This window comes from Drosophila grimshawi, unplaced genomic scaffold, assembly GCF_018153295.1.
Source record: "Drosophila grimshawi isolate 15287-2541.00 unplaced genomic scaffold, ASM1815329v1 contig_44, whole genome shotgun sequence".
In the NCBI taxonomy this organism is placed as follows: Eukaryota; Metazoa; Arthropoda; class Insecta; order Diptera; family Drosophilidae; genus Drosophila; species Drosophila grimshawi.
The window spans coordinates 4548094-4562358 of NW_025063240.1; the positions used below are offsets into that span (position 1 = coordinate 4548094).

General features: G+C 36.7%; 1 protein-coding gene across 3 annotated transcripts; it reads right to left on the minus strand.

Annotated features, from left to right (window-relative positions):
• Nucleotides 1-315: 315 nt before the first annotated feature.
• LOC6557811 (long-chain-fatty-acid--CoA ligase 5) lies at nucleotides 316-12780 on the minus strand. Of its 3 annotated transcripts, XM_001985229.2 has the most exons (8): nucleotides 12491-12780; nucleotides 10513-10721; nucleotides 9870-10024; nucleotides 3133-3306; nucleotides 1875-3052; nucleotides 1569-1797; nucleotides 1234-1407; nucleotides 316-1154 (listed from the first exon to the last, which is right to left on the minus strand). In XM_001985229.2, the coding sequence occupies exons 2-8, from the start codon at nucleotides 10577-10579 to the stop codon at nucleotides 1017-1019; spliced, it is 2115 nt and encodes a 704-aa protein (XP_001985265.1). In that variant the 5' UTR covers nucleotides 10580-10721; nucleotides 12491-12780; the 3' UTR covers nucleotides 316-1016. The 3 variants fall into 3 exon arrangements, with proteins under 3 accessions (XP_001985265.1, XP_032589936.1, XP_032589925.1); XM_032734045.2 differs by lacking the exons at nucleotides 9870-10024; nucleotides 10513-10721; nucleotides 12491-12780 and adding exons at nucleotides 4727-4957; nucleotides 7078-7203 and having other exon boundaries at nucleotides 379-1154; XM_032734034.2 differs by lacking the exons at nucleotides 9870-10024; nucleotides 10513-10721; nucleotides 12491-12780 and adding exons at nucleotides 4494-4529; nucleotides 4727-4967 and having other exon boundaries at nucleotides 863-1154.
• Between the last annotated feature and the right edge of the window lie 1485 nt (nucleotides 12781-14265).

The following is a 14265-nucleotide window of genomic DNA, read 5'->3' on the forward strand; positions in this document are numbered from 1 at the left end:
TGCCATCTGGCAACGCTTTAAATAAAAGTTATTCATTCTTTTTTTTTGTTTTTCACTTTATTTTTGTTTTTAAATTATAATTTGAATCCATTGCATAAATTCACGTACTTTTGTTTCCTACGTAAAGAAATTATTAATATTATCATAAGGTTTTGGTTTACGTTTAGAGCATATTTGTAGAGTTTTTCATTTCTGTTGTATTAATTGTAAGGCAGACAAGTGCAGTCCAAATAGTACTCAATTATTTGATGATTTTATATTTTTCAGAAATTGCGCTGAATTTTGTATATTCTGGAAATTCATATTATTATTATATTTTCTTTTCATATTCTTAAAGCGTGTATTTTTATTTACCTAATGTATTATTATTCACTTTTTGTTTTAATAATTTAGCATTTGTTTTTCATTATTTAAACTAACGTTGAGTGTAGTATAAGAGTGTTAGGTTATTAAAGCTTTGGTTTTAAAAAATTTTTCTCAATATGTTAATTATGTATATGTTTTCGTTCAGACTACGCAATCATTGCTAAATTTGAAACATTCTCTTGGCTTACAAAAACCATAGGGTTTTAACAAATAGTTAACGTATTATTGTTAGGTTATTAGTTTTGTTTGATACGAGCTGCTAGTTCTGGTTTAAACTATATAGTAAAATGCTGCTGCCAAAATTGGTTTGTCAGTTAAGAATCTGTAGTATTTTCAAGATTTTCATTTTTTGTTTTGTTCTCAATATTGCATCCAGCGCCGCTTACGTGCTAAGAATTGACGGAAAATTAGACTGAGGTTCGTTTCGAGTCTATCACAATATTCTAACAAATATTGTTTTCTGTTCTTTTCTATTCTTGTTTTTCTGTTTTTTTTTTTTAATATTATTTATTTCTATGTATTGGTATTCAAAATATTGTATTGTATGGTCGTCTGTGTATTGATCAGTTGAGACATAAAGTTAAATCTGTTGTTTATTTTGAATGCTGATTAATTGATTCGTTGTTCTTGATTTCCTATGGTTTATTGCTTTAATCCAAATGTTTATACATATCCTCCAGCTGTGGCTTGAAATAGCTCTTCAATTGCGGCCTCCTAGCCTTGAATGTGGGCGTGAGAAGTCCATTTTGTACCGAAAACGGATCCGGATGCAAATACACATCCTTGACCTGTAAACAGATGAAATATATGGTTTCGTTAGAGATTGTATCGAAGTGGTTGGATACCATTTATGATGATGGTACAGACCTGTTCGAATGACTTCAGTCCACTCTGTTTGCCCCAATTGTGCATATCGTTCATAATCAGTTCCTTCACATTCTTATTATTGCACAGGACGGACAGGGTGCCCCGGACATTGTTCTCCGTGGCCCACTGCTTCAGCACATCGACATCAGGTACAACAACAGCAATAATACAGCTCTGTAAATGGAAATTTGTTTGCGAAACGATTATAAATAAATAACATAATTCAACTATTCTTAAATTTAAGCAACTCTTCTCTTGGCAAGAAACCGGACTTCTATAAAATATTTAAATTGCGTTATATTTTTACTTTTTGTTTTTTTTTTGGTTTGACGTACCTTTAAACTCTCGCCGTAGACATAAACTTGATTGACATATTGACTCAGTGTGTAGATATTCTCAATCTTCTCGGGCACTATGTACTCGCCCTGGCTCAGCTTGAAGATGTGCTTGCGACGATCGATGATGCGCAGTGTTCCATTGGGCAGCCACATTCCCACATCGCCTGTATGATGCCAGCCCTCGGCATCGATGGCTTCCGTCGTTTTCTCTGGATCCTTATAGTAGCTGTAGTATAGTAGGAAAACCATTACAGTTGGAGGAGTTAGTCCAAGAATTTGAATTGATAATTCCATTGTGCTTACCCATGGAAAACATTAGAGCCACGCACACAAACCTCGCCTGTATTCTGATTGGCAAAGTATTCCATTTCGGGGACATCGACCAGCTTGACGGCATTGCAGGAGACGGGCGGTCCAACATGATTGGGCACATGATCCCCCTGAACGGTTAGCGTTATGGCGCCCGTGCATTCCGTCTGGCCATAGCCCTCCAGCACCAAGCAGCCGAGGGCGCAACGCATAAAGGTCAGCACATTACCGGCCAGCGGCGCTGAACCGACGACCATGAGTCGCAGATTGCCGCCAAAGGCCTGATGGACCTTCTTGAACACCAGCTTGTCCCAGCAGCCATTGCGCCGGAGCACACCGCGGGCTATCTCTTTCTCCTTGGCCTTCATGGCCATGTTGAAGAGAGCACGCTTCAGGCCGGAGATGGCAATGTCGTTCTGTATCTTGTCATAGACACGATTCAGAAGACGAGGCACGGCCGGCATCACCGTCGGCTTGAGCATCTTCAGATCATTGGTCAGCTCCTTGATGTCGCCGGAGTAGAAACCGACACAGCCGCCCACATAGTACATGCCATTCTCGCAGCACCGCTCGAACATGTGCGCCAGCGGCAGAAATGAGATCATCACATCGCCCGCCCGGATGCGATGATCGCCCATTTGCAGTATAACCGAACAGACGCCGGCGACCACATTGCCATGTGTGAGCATAACGCCCTTGGGATTCCCAGTGGTGCCGGACGTATAGCAAACGGTGCACAGATCCTCGGCGCTGGGCGGCACCTCCGGATGATTGCCCTTCGCGCCCAATTTCTCCACATCGATGAACGAGAAGATCTGAACGCCACGACTGCGCGCACGTTCCAATGTCGTCTGGCGTATCGGTTTGATTGAGACAATGATCTTCAAGCTGCGCGGCGACTTCTCCAGCAGCATCGATGCCTTGCCATCATCCTCCACAACGATGATGGCCATCTCTGTCTGGCGTATGATAAAAGAACAGGCATCTGGACCGAGGGTATCGTACAGTGGGACCACAACCAGCGAGAACGAATAGCACGCCTGCTCGTACAGTATCCATTCGGGACGATTCTGCGAGTAGATGCCAATCAGCTGTTTGGGGCGTGCTCCCAGCGCCAGCATGCCGGCGCCAAAGTTCTTGGCACGCAGCAGCGCCTCATCATAGTTGATCCACTGGCCAAGCATAGAGAGAAAGATAAAAGATGCATTAGCTGGGTGCTGCTGTTGAACATTGAGTTCATCGGAGGGCTCACCTGGTAGGGGGACGTTAGGGTCTCTCGCCAGCCGAGACAGGGACCATTGTTGGAGGCGTAGGCGCCCTCACGGAACGTTTGATACAATGTTCGCACATTCTCTGTGATGTAGGATACAAATTTACCATTCTTCGACTCCTTGTAGAATTTGGAGACGTGTATTTGTTCTGGACCCTGCAATCAGTTTCAAACACAAAAAACATATCGAGTACATGCAAAATGAGTGGAGGAGTTGAAGAGTAAATCGATGAGTGCGACGGAATAAGAATAACAGAATAAGAGATATCCCTATTATGATAAGGAAATGAATGTCTCAATCAATGTGCTATGAGTTTTATTCCAAAATGATTGATCCTGCTTTGCACATGCTTTATTTGTGTTTGATCTGACTTCAACTGAGTCTGAGAAACTGCGAATACTGAGAAATCTGATCTTAAAGTAAGGATAAGAAGTGAGAACGCAGCTGTTGGACATATAATCGACCGCAAAACTATATTCCAAGTATAGACTGTAAAACTGTTGCATTATGACAATTACTCTGGAATTTTATGCGGAGCTGAAGTAGATTGGAAGGATATCAATAATCCCATTCAAATTTTATAAGTCTAGTTTGAAAACCGTCAGATATCGATAAAGATAGGAATACATATACATTTTCAAAGCGAACAATCAGAGCTTAAAAACATAGAAAAATATGTATTTATATATATATGTTTATATATATATCTTTGCTGCACAAAATCGTAATTAATTTCGTTTGACTTATATTGTCACAGCATTGCCGGAGCATAAATAAACTGCAAGAAAATTAAAAAAAAATAGATTTTGGTTTATTCAGCTCCATAAATCTGTTGGCAATGATGGAAGACATAAATCAATAATCGTTTGGATTGATGTACAAAATGTGTTTGGCTTGATATATGGTTTATTTTGGGCCAAGAAACATAAACCAATCACTCAACCAATTGTATAGTGCGGCCGATCTGTGGATATATAGTAGGTGCAAAATGCGATCGATTGAAAATGGCAATAGCAATAGCGCACTTCCTTTATGGCAAACAGCTGCGAAGAAAATTCGACTATGGCAAATGTGTTGATGCATGAAAACCAATATCAAAATAGACCAAAGTGCCTGTGATGGGTTTTGAGTGGTCTTTTTTTTTCCTTTTTTTTTTGTGCACACTGTTTGTTTTTTAATGTGTGATTTCACAATCTGGTTGGCTATAAAAATAAAAATCTAATGATTTTTGCATTTCGATATCGATTTGTTTAGATTTGTAATGATAATCATGACGCACGGTTCGAATGAAAGAGAAAAAAAAGAATAAGGCTGCCTACCCCTAGGGGCACACCACGCCTACCCTGTGCTGTGTGTCTAGTACTGGATCGTATATAAGCTGGCAGAATATAAAAAATAAACGTATGAAAAAATAACGAAAAATAAAAAAAAGAAGCAAATAAAATATCAGATTAGTCAAGGCGCCTTTCTCAAGTAAAGCATGGGTTAGGTTTCGTATTCATTTGATTTTCTCTTTTTTCGTGGGATTGGGAAGTGGTTGTTGGGAATTTTCAATTCCTTGGTTCTTGTGTTTACCTTGAGCACATCGGTCTGATTGTTTAGCTCGATGGGTACGCGTACAGTGGTGGTTTGGCCGCAACAGGACATTTTCTGTTTCTTAACTTGGTTGTCAATGTAATTCACTAGTTAGCTTATACTTTTCACTTGAATGCACTTATTTTGGTAAATATTTTGCTCTGTCTTATTGGTCGTTCAGTTTATCAGACGTTGTAGCTCTTAATATGCACATTTTCCAAAAAAAATCATCTGCAAGGCGAATTAATTTGTTCACAATACTGTTCCGGATGAGCTATTCTGCTATGCTCATCAAAGATGAATATTTTAAGTTGTTGTTACTATCTTATATTTATATATATACGTGTTTACTGCACAGCTACGCATAATATTGTTTTTAGTCTTAATTTAAAAAACAAAGAGTTCTTTTTCAACCGTTTTGGAAATCGATCAAAGGCAAATCATAATTATGGCGCCTAAAGAGAATGTGCGCTCGGCTAGTGTAGCCCATTCAATTTTGTTTATAATTATTCAAAACTGTCGAGCAGGCCCAGTCCGAGCTATAGCCCCATCCCCATCCCCAGCCCCCAACCTCAAGCAACCCCCAGACTTTGGCGATATATCGACAAGGCGGTCGCATCGGTTGGCCTGCCCCAAATGTTTAAAAATAGTCGCGCTCTTCTGTTGTTATCTACAGCCGAGTGGACGCAAAACATACAAGCGCAAAGAAGAAAAAAAGCAGAAAACCAACAAAAATCATTTAATAGGCAGTCAAATATTCTGCAAAACGAGAAAAACAACAAACACAATATCTAAAACTACAGCAGTCGAAAATTTGTTTGTGGGCCTGAGTCATGGGAATCGTGATTACGCATCGTTGAGTAAGTAGCCTTTGAGGTAATGGCATATTGAATAATATCAATGAGTAGTTTACGTTTGAATTATGGTCATTTTTAACAACCTCAAATTGCTATAAAAATAACCAAGATATAAATTTAGCTTTGCTATGTGCATGAATGAAAATGTTTTTTTGGGTTTTATTTATTAGAAGTATTGAAGAACTTTCTCGCCGGCAGATAAACTGGGAGTAAAAAAGATTTGAGTTCAGTCTGGTACATATATATTATATATTTAGAAATCTATCTCTGCAGAAGGTATTATAATTTTGTTATGAAATTTGGAACTCATGGATGGATATGTTGCAGAACCATGTTCGACTGTCAGAATATACCCATTTCTTTGCCACAGGCAACACATACGTATTGAAACCAGCCGGATCGTATCACTATATCATATAGCTGCCAAAGTAATAATTCTTGTACAAAAAAAAAACTCTTTTGTTTACCAAGTTATTTAAATTTAAACATTTTGAAAATTAGATGTATGCCGGCTTGCAATGGTTCTTTATAATTATTGGCAGTTTTTTGCTTGAGGATCTGAATTTTCTAGACCTCAATATTGAATACTTTCAACTAAATACCAACTGTTCAGTCGGCATATAGTTCCACACTACATGTAATTAAAAATTCTAAATGCATTTTATATTATTAGACACAAATTGTATTGAATCACTTGAGTATTCCAAACAAATAGCAGCTGCAGGCTTCATATATAAATGATGAGACATTTATAATGGATTTTGTCCATTTGCCCCAAATGTATTTACCCCAAATGTATTTACCAGGCCTCCAACTAAAAATCAATTACACACACATGCCAATATTCCGGTATTTTTGGAGACTACGTCGAGCCCCCTAAGAGCATAAATATATACATTTTATAAATAAAATAAAACGCTAAAAAAAAAGTTGGAAAATCATTTGACACGATTGTTATCGAATAAAATTATGCTCCTGACTATTTAATTTTATTAAATCATATATCAAAAAGAATTAGAATCGAACGAATTTGAACGTCCAATGGTGATTTTTTATGTATGTTTCCTTTTATTTTGGATTTATTTTGTTATTTTTATTTTTCTTTGGTTTGATAAGTATTGTTTTTTATAGACCAACTGGGCGGCGGCCTTTTGCTATACATAAGCTCTGAACTTGAACTTGTTGGTTCGATGGGTTTACATGCCCAGGGAATGGCGACGACACTTCGACACTGTGACACATTGACAAATGGGTAGTCAACGATTAGATGTGTTAGATGTTTCTTATTTTAGTTTAATTTTATTTTTTTTTATATTTTTTTGGCCCGAGTTTTACGTAATGATTAAACGACCGAATTTTTTAAAATTTGTTGCAAATTGTCAAGCGACTTGTGTGTTTTTCTTGTATGTTTCTATTTTTTTCTTTGTTTTTTATGTTTAGTATATGCGAGCTATTATTTATATAAAAAAAAAATAAATAATGTGAGACATATACATATACGATCTGTGCAAGATATTGCTTTTGTTGTTAGCAAACGAGATTTTTTTTTGTTGGTGCTGCTTTACTTTGTGTTGGACGCGGAAAACGCCGATCTCGACGACACGATGTTTAATTTCGAACTGAACAGCAAATATCGTGGCTAAAAATGATTTTGGCAGCAGAAGCCTGTCGAGAGAACGGGTGAGCGTATTAGCCAAATGGTGACTGGGGAGATGCTCTTGATGGTTCGTGGAGGGGGGCGTGGGGAGGTTGAGAAAATCGAGCGCCCAGGAATTTTATTCGTCTATAATTTTCATATTAAACGGTGTTTCTTTGTTGGCATATTTGTGTGTAGTTATTGAACTGAATAACATACATATAAATGTATATGTATATATATATAGGTTTTATATCCCCATTGGGTGCAAGGGGTATCATAAGGTTGTGCAAAAGTATGCAACAGGCAGAAGGCATCACATCCGACGCCCCACAAAGTATAAAAGTTCTTGATCGACATTAACTACCGAATTGATTTAATCCTGGCTTTCTGTCTGAGAGCACTCAAGTTTGGAAAGTTGGTTCTCGCAGAGTTGGCTTATTTCAGTTTATCGATAACTCTACGTCGATACAAATCGATTTCTCATAGTCATTTTGCAGATTTTCTGAACGAATACATATATACCTGGACATAATATTGATCATCCGCAAAGAATGCATTAAGTTCGGTTCGTATTCTCATTTAACAAATTTATACAGCAGCAAACACAAGAATTTTATATATGTATATATTATATTTTAAAATATATATATATATATATATATGGATTAAGTGTACGAGTTGGTTTGAATACATAAGATGTGTTAAGAGTTCGGTTCAGGGTATCTCCTAGTCGCGCTCTGTCCACTAGAACTTTTTTTTTTGTTAGTGTCTTGTTATTATATTAGACTAGTGTTTGGCTTGATCAAGTTGTCTTTCTGCCTCTTCCTGCCTGTGTGTGGGTTTTTCATTGTTATGTGCACGAGATTAGCGATCACAGAGGCGGACATGTGACGTCGTCGTTGGATCGGATCGGCCAAAGGGGTTAATACTATAGCATATTGATGTTCTCTGTGTCAATGAATTGAGTTTTGTGGCGGCGGCATAATGCCCTTTGATCAGTTGAAAATATGATTTAAGATTAATGAGAGGCACAATGTGGTATGCTTATCTTCACACATGAATATTAAATAAACATAAAACTGTTTACATTTCAGACATAAAGGATACGCGTGAATTGAAAATTCATTGATTATATATGTTTTTTTTTTTTGCCAATATCGAAAAATACTAAATAGCTTGGTTAAATTGAATTTTAACCTTAATGTCTAATATAATTGTAAATTGATTCAATTATTTTCTTTTACGTTAAGCTCATTAAATGAATAAAATTAAAGAAAATTATCTATATAAATTGTACAACGCATTGACATTTGTTGCTTTTGCATTCAATTTAACAAGCCACCCAATTTGCATTTTAGCATTCATAATTTGTTACACCACATTTTAAATGCCTTGTTGCCGTGTGCCAAATGCAATTTTTGTAAAATACCGTTGCATCGGCAGACAGGTTGTCCCTGTCCTGTCATTCAAATGCAACGATGTGTGTGTGCCTGTGTATGTGTGAGAATATTTAGTTCGTATGTGTTAGTATTTCCTCATTGTTGCTGTTATCATTTCGTGCTTGATTGTGCAGTGTTGCCACCTTTTCGCTACAAAGTAACGAGACTTATTTTCTTGAAATTTTGAGTGCATTGTTGATGCTTTCCTCATTTCGCATGTCAATATATCTGTGCGGAATTTTGTTTATTTATCGGAATATAAACAATGCACAAAATGTATTGTATACGGTCAAAAGTTAACAATTGTCGGCAGATAATTTTCGCTCATGCCATAAAAAAAAAAAATGTTTTCAACAATTTGCATATATCGAACGATTATCGAATTAGCAGCAATTGAGCTACAGCTGTCTAATTAAGGCAAAATACGTAAGGCAATTGAGCCATGGCATGATTTATGTATTTCTCAGCACTTGATAAATGATTAGCAAGCAAAAGCAAACCATTTAAATGGGATTGTTGCACATTTTGGCAGCTAAAACGTAAGTGAGGGCCATCAATTGGAGCGTGGGATTTGCATGTTTGCACCACGGTAGCTGGCGCGTCATTGCAAAAATAGAAAAATAGATATCAGGAGCCAAAAACGATTTTCAGTATGAGAAATCCAAAGTGAAGAATCATGTGACGACAACAGACAGAAACAGAATCACAATTTCGTGAGACATGTGCACATCAAAGGCCGCCCAACGTATTCTGCTTTACCTCAAAAAAAAAAATCAAAAGCAAATTTAACAGAAACAAAGGTGCAAATACATTAGCTGAGAGTGCTCGACTAAAACATACTCTGTAGTCAGTTTTAAATACTGAATGCAGTAAAGTGTCGCCTTCATTCGCATAGATATACCTCTATAATTTGTCAAAACTAAGACTAGATTTTTGCTGTGTTTAAGTTTGGATGAACAATTTATGATCGGTATGATTTTATACAGGGCACAAAAGTGTTCCAACAATCGTCTTTGCCTTTGTCTATTATATAGACTTGTACAAGTTTATTATACTTTTTGTGAGCAAAACAAAGTGCAACAAATATAAAATGAAGACAAACAAGTTTATGATGTCATGGATGCAGCGAAAATTAAATGTCGAGCAGAAATAATTGCCACTGTGTCATAAATTGGGTGGTTTGGGTGGCTTTGACGGTTCATGCTTACCTCCAGCAATGGGGATTGATTTTCCAGAGGCACTAATGGTTTTTCCGGTGTTGGTCGCGTTACAAAGTAGTAGGCAATACTGGCCGCTAAGCTGGTCAAGGTTAGAGTGCCCAAAGTTCCGCCAAAATAATTTAGATACCCATCGATTTCGTCCCCTGCAAAATGACATTTTTATGGGTCGTAAAATATATGTATATTTTTGTTCGTTTTTGTTTATCAATTGAGTGCTTATTACGAAAGTGTTAAAAACTTAGACTTAAGCATTTGGCAATCGAAAACTAAACGCAAATGATATTCTTTTATTACCTTTATACTTTAATTGTTTATTTAAAGAAACTAATGATTATCTATGAAGCTATTTATATATATTTTCAGGAATATATATTTTGATTACTTTAAACGTTGTATATTGAGAGCAGATGCTAAGTGAAAATGCTATAAAAATAAATTTAGTATTCTTTTAAATATTTTTATACTCTATTCTGATATATACAATATCATAACTAATGTATGAGACTTGCAAAATGTTTCATAATCGGCTTACATTGATTTGAAATATTTTCAACATCAGATTAAGATTTAGGAAGTCTTCATAACTTAATTAAGGATTAAAGATAATTCATATTGAGATTCCTATACTTACAGAAGTATGAAAAATTGCTGACTATCAGGTGATTGATATAGGCTAAAACCGATTTCTCTGGCGTCATTATTGTTATTGCTGTTTGTTGTTGCTAGTTTTGCTGTTGCCTGTTTTGTTGTTTTGGCTTTGGTTGTTTGTAATTGTAGTAGTTCTTGGATACCTGAGTGAACGTTACGTGTATAGCTTAATGATTGCCCACAAAACGTTGCCTGGAATGAAAATTAAAATTTAAATCAATATTAAATGCAAATGTCGGTCATAGCTAGATATAATTGTATGTATTTTAAATTTGAAAAAAAATAATACTCTCAGCGCCATTGACCATAACAAAACAAAATGCCAATATAAATAAGCAGTAGTTTTTCCGCCTAAATAGATAGGTATCAATACATAATAGCCCTTTTTAGTTCCAAACAAATAACAATTAAAAAGCGCTTTAGAATAAATGATTTATTATACATTTACATACAATATATTATTGAATCATTATTTAAATGCATTCAACCTTTGGCCTAATGGTAAATAGGGGTCTGGGCAATAACGATTAAATACGATCGATAAGGCACAGGTTTGAAAATATAAACAACCATTTGATCTGTTTTCTATAACTAGAATGTCACGAAATGTTTAATTGTAATTTGCTTGTGTGCTTTTCTGTTTGTGTTATCGCCAAATGTAACTTCATCTCTCTCTCTCTCTATCTCTCTCTTTGGAGGAAAGTGAGCGAATTTGGAAGGGAGCTGCATTATCTCAAATACTTATATGGCCTTTATCTGCAATGTTTTTACATTACGAACCATTCAGTCGAAGTGTAGATACCCTAGCAATTTCCTCGGTTTTTTCTGTGCGATTTCGATTAATAGAAACCTAAAATTCCTAATTTCAGCAGCTACATTTTAATTTTTATTCTAATATGTTTCCGAAACTTCTTTATAAGAATATTCTGTGGCAAGATGAATAATCGGATAACGAACAATATTAGTCTGACATATCAATACTATGCATATAGTTGAATGAGACGGTAACGGCAACATTCTCAGAGGTTAAGAAGGGTTTTCCAATAAAAGCAATTTGATCTGTATTTAATAAATAATTAAATAAACCATTTGAGTTGCCCAATTGAAGTACATTTGTTTTCCACAAACTATTAATAACAGCTAATTAAATAAGCCACATGTTACCGATTTGATATGTTTGTCGCAACTGGCAGCGCATTGGTTACACATAGTCAGAGTGTGAATTGATATTCAAGTTAATTATTAGTTAGTTGTTAGCCACTTTTTTGTGTAATTGAAAGCAGCTTTTCAGCTGATGCGATTTTCTTGATTCTTGAAGCAAAATGTGTTAAACCAAACCCACCAAGCAGCTGCGCCTCAGACACAAAACAAACCAAACAATAACAAAGCTGATAAGTGCTAACATACATATAGACATATATATCTATATGTACTGGCCAGACTTTATCAGTAGTACCTCGACCGGATCTGGAGCTGAAACTTTGCACTCATCATAATGAGATTATGCAGTCGTTGAACGGACTTATTATTTTGTATTTAGTCTACACACTTACAGCATTATGCAATGGTCTGGCAAACTAAAGAAAGCGCCTATATTGATTACTTATGTGAAGTTTTTTTTTGTTTTTTTGCCGGGTCAGCCAAACTGATCCAATTGTACCAACGTACGCAAATAATAGGAGAACGAGACAGAGACAGGGAGATGGACAGCGACAGAAGTGGGAGAGAGAGAGAGTTCATAAATTTCGAGTTGCAACGCTCGTTCATTGGGAGGTCAAGCCGATAAATAATGTCTATTGTAGTCTCTTGTTTCATTGATATTTTCCTTTCTTTTATTTCTGTTTTGTTTTTTTTTTTTTTGGCAAATGCATTTCGGTTTGGGCGCATTGATTTTTCACTAAGTAGTCGCTGGCAGCAAGTGAGACACGTGCGCTGTGTTAAATTGGTGACTTTTGACTTACCACACGTGAAACTCTCAGGATTGTTTATCAGGGTTGGTTGTTGTAGTGCATGTTTCTTTTTAATATTTTATTTCTTGTTTTAGCAGCCTTTAACCAATATCCATAAATAAATTGTTTTGTGAAAATCAATGAAATTAACGTTCTACACACGGATAAGACGGCCGCTTTTTTTTTTATTTTTTTTTATATTTTGTTTGTTCGACAAGACGGTACGGGGAGGAGCAGTACGAGAACCAGAAACCAGAGAGTACAAAACGAAAATGCTGCTAAACGTTTCGAGCGACTAAACTGAACTGAAAGGCAGAGCCGCAATCCAAAGACGACAAACCCAAACGACTCGCCGAGTCGGGCTCTCAAACCAACAAAACCAACAACAGCAAAAAAAAAAAATGAAAAAACCGTCCAGACACAAAGTTAGTTCAGCTAAAGCGGCCAAGCGCTGCTGTTGCTACCGCTGCAGGGCATGCGTGCAGCGACGTCGACCGAGAAGAGAGCGACGGCGACAGCATGAATGAAACCGCGAGAGCAGCATTGAGCGGGAGAGCGTAATTTTCATGGAGAGAGAGAGAGCAACAGAGCGAGAGCGCCACTTACAGTCAAAACAAATGTTTTCAAGGCATTTTTAACTACCCAACACAAGCGGCTAAAAGGCAAACACGCGACACGTGCAGGGCTAGCTTGGAATTGAGAGAGCAGACCACAGAGAGAGATTGACCGCGAGAGAGAGACCGAGAGGGAGAGAGAGAGAGTCTTAGGTGCTTGGGAGCATTGCCTGGCTGTCTGTGCTGTGTAGCAAGTGCATGGGAAAACTAACAATTGGTGGTGGCCAGCGACTGGTGGATTGGGTGATGTTGCCACTTCTCGTGACGCAATTGCTCCTGTGGCGCGAGGGTTAATCAATATAAATACAAAATGGCAACAATTTCACCGTTTCATATTATATGTATTTTTCAAAGAATATTGAAATGGACACTTTATTATACAAAAAATTGAATTGTTTAAGAATAAAAATTTTATTTTTCTAGGCTCTTATTTTATTAATTATATAGATTGAGTACAGATGTAGTGCAATCCCATTCTAACTGGTAGATAGATTTTTGCGACAAAAACCAGTTAATTAATACTTAATATTTGCATAACTTGATGAACTATCAGCTACAAATATGTACTAGTAAATACTGAAAAATAAAGATGTTTTAAAATTACTAATCGACTATATATAAAATTATTAAAATATACTTAACCATTTCGTCATTTTTATATACATGTATGTATACATGTATGTACACTTGCCAGGTTATTTACAAGCAACCCTCGATATTGACCGGCCAAGAGGTAATATGTGTTTTTTAGCTGTGTTTTGCGTGTCCTTTTTGTCAGCTGTTGTCGGCTCTTTGACGACATTTCACGGAAGCACTGGCCTGATTCAATACTTTATTCAGCGCGCGCTGTTATAAAAAATGCAGCATGCCTCAAACTGTAATTATGGCCGACTATATGACTATAAAATACAATTAGATAGTTTGATGATGCCTTAGCAGTTAATATAAACCAAGCCAGCAAATTTTTTATTTTTTTTCCCGTCAGCTAAGCAAAAGTGTTTAACTGATAGGCACTAAAATCTCTGTGTGTTTTTGCGTGTTGACATAGGCCAAGTTGTGCCACATTTCATAAAAATGTGTGGCATATGCTTAGGCTGTTTGTTCACCTCCTGGACATGAACCGAACATTTCCGACTTTCAGCGTTTGTGGAACGTTTGCACAGTGGGGTCAAT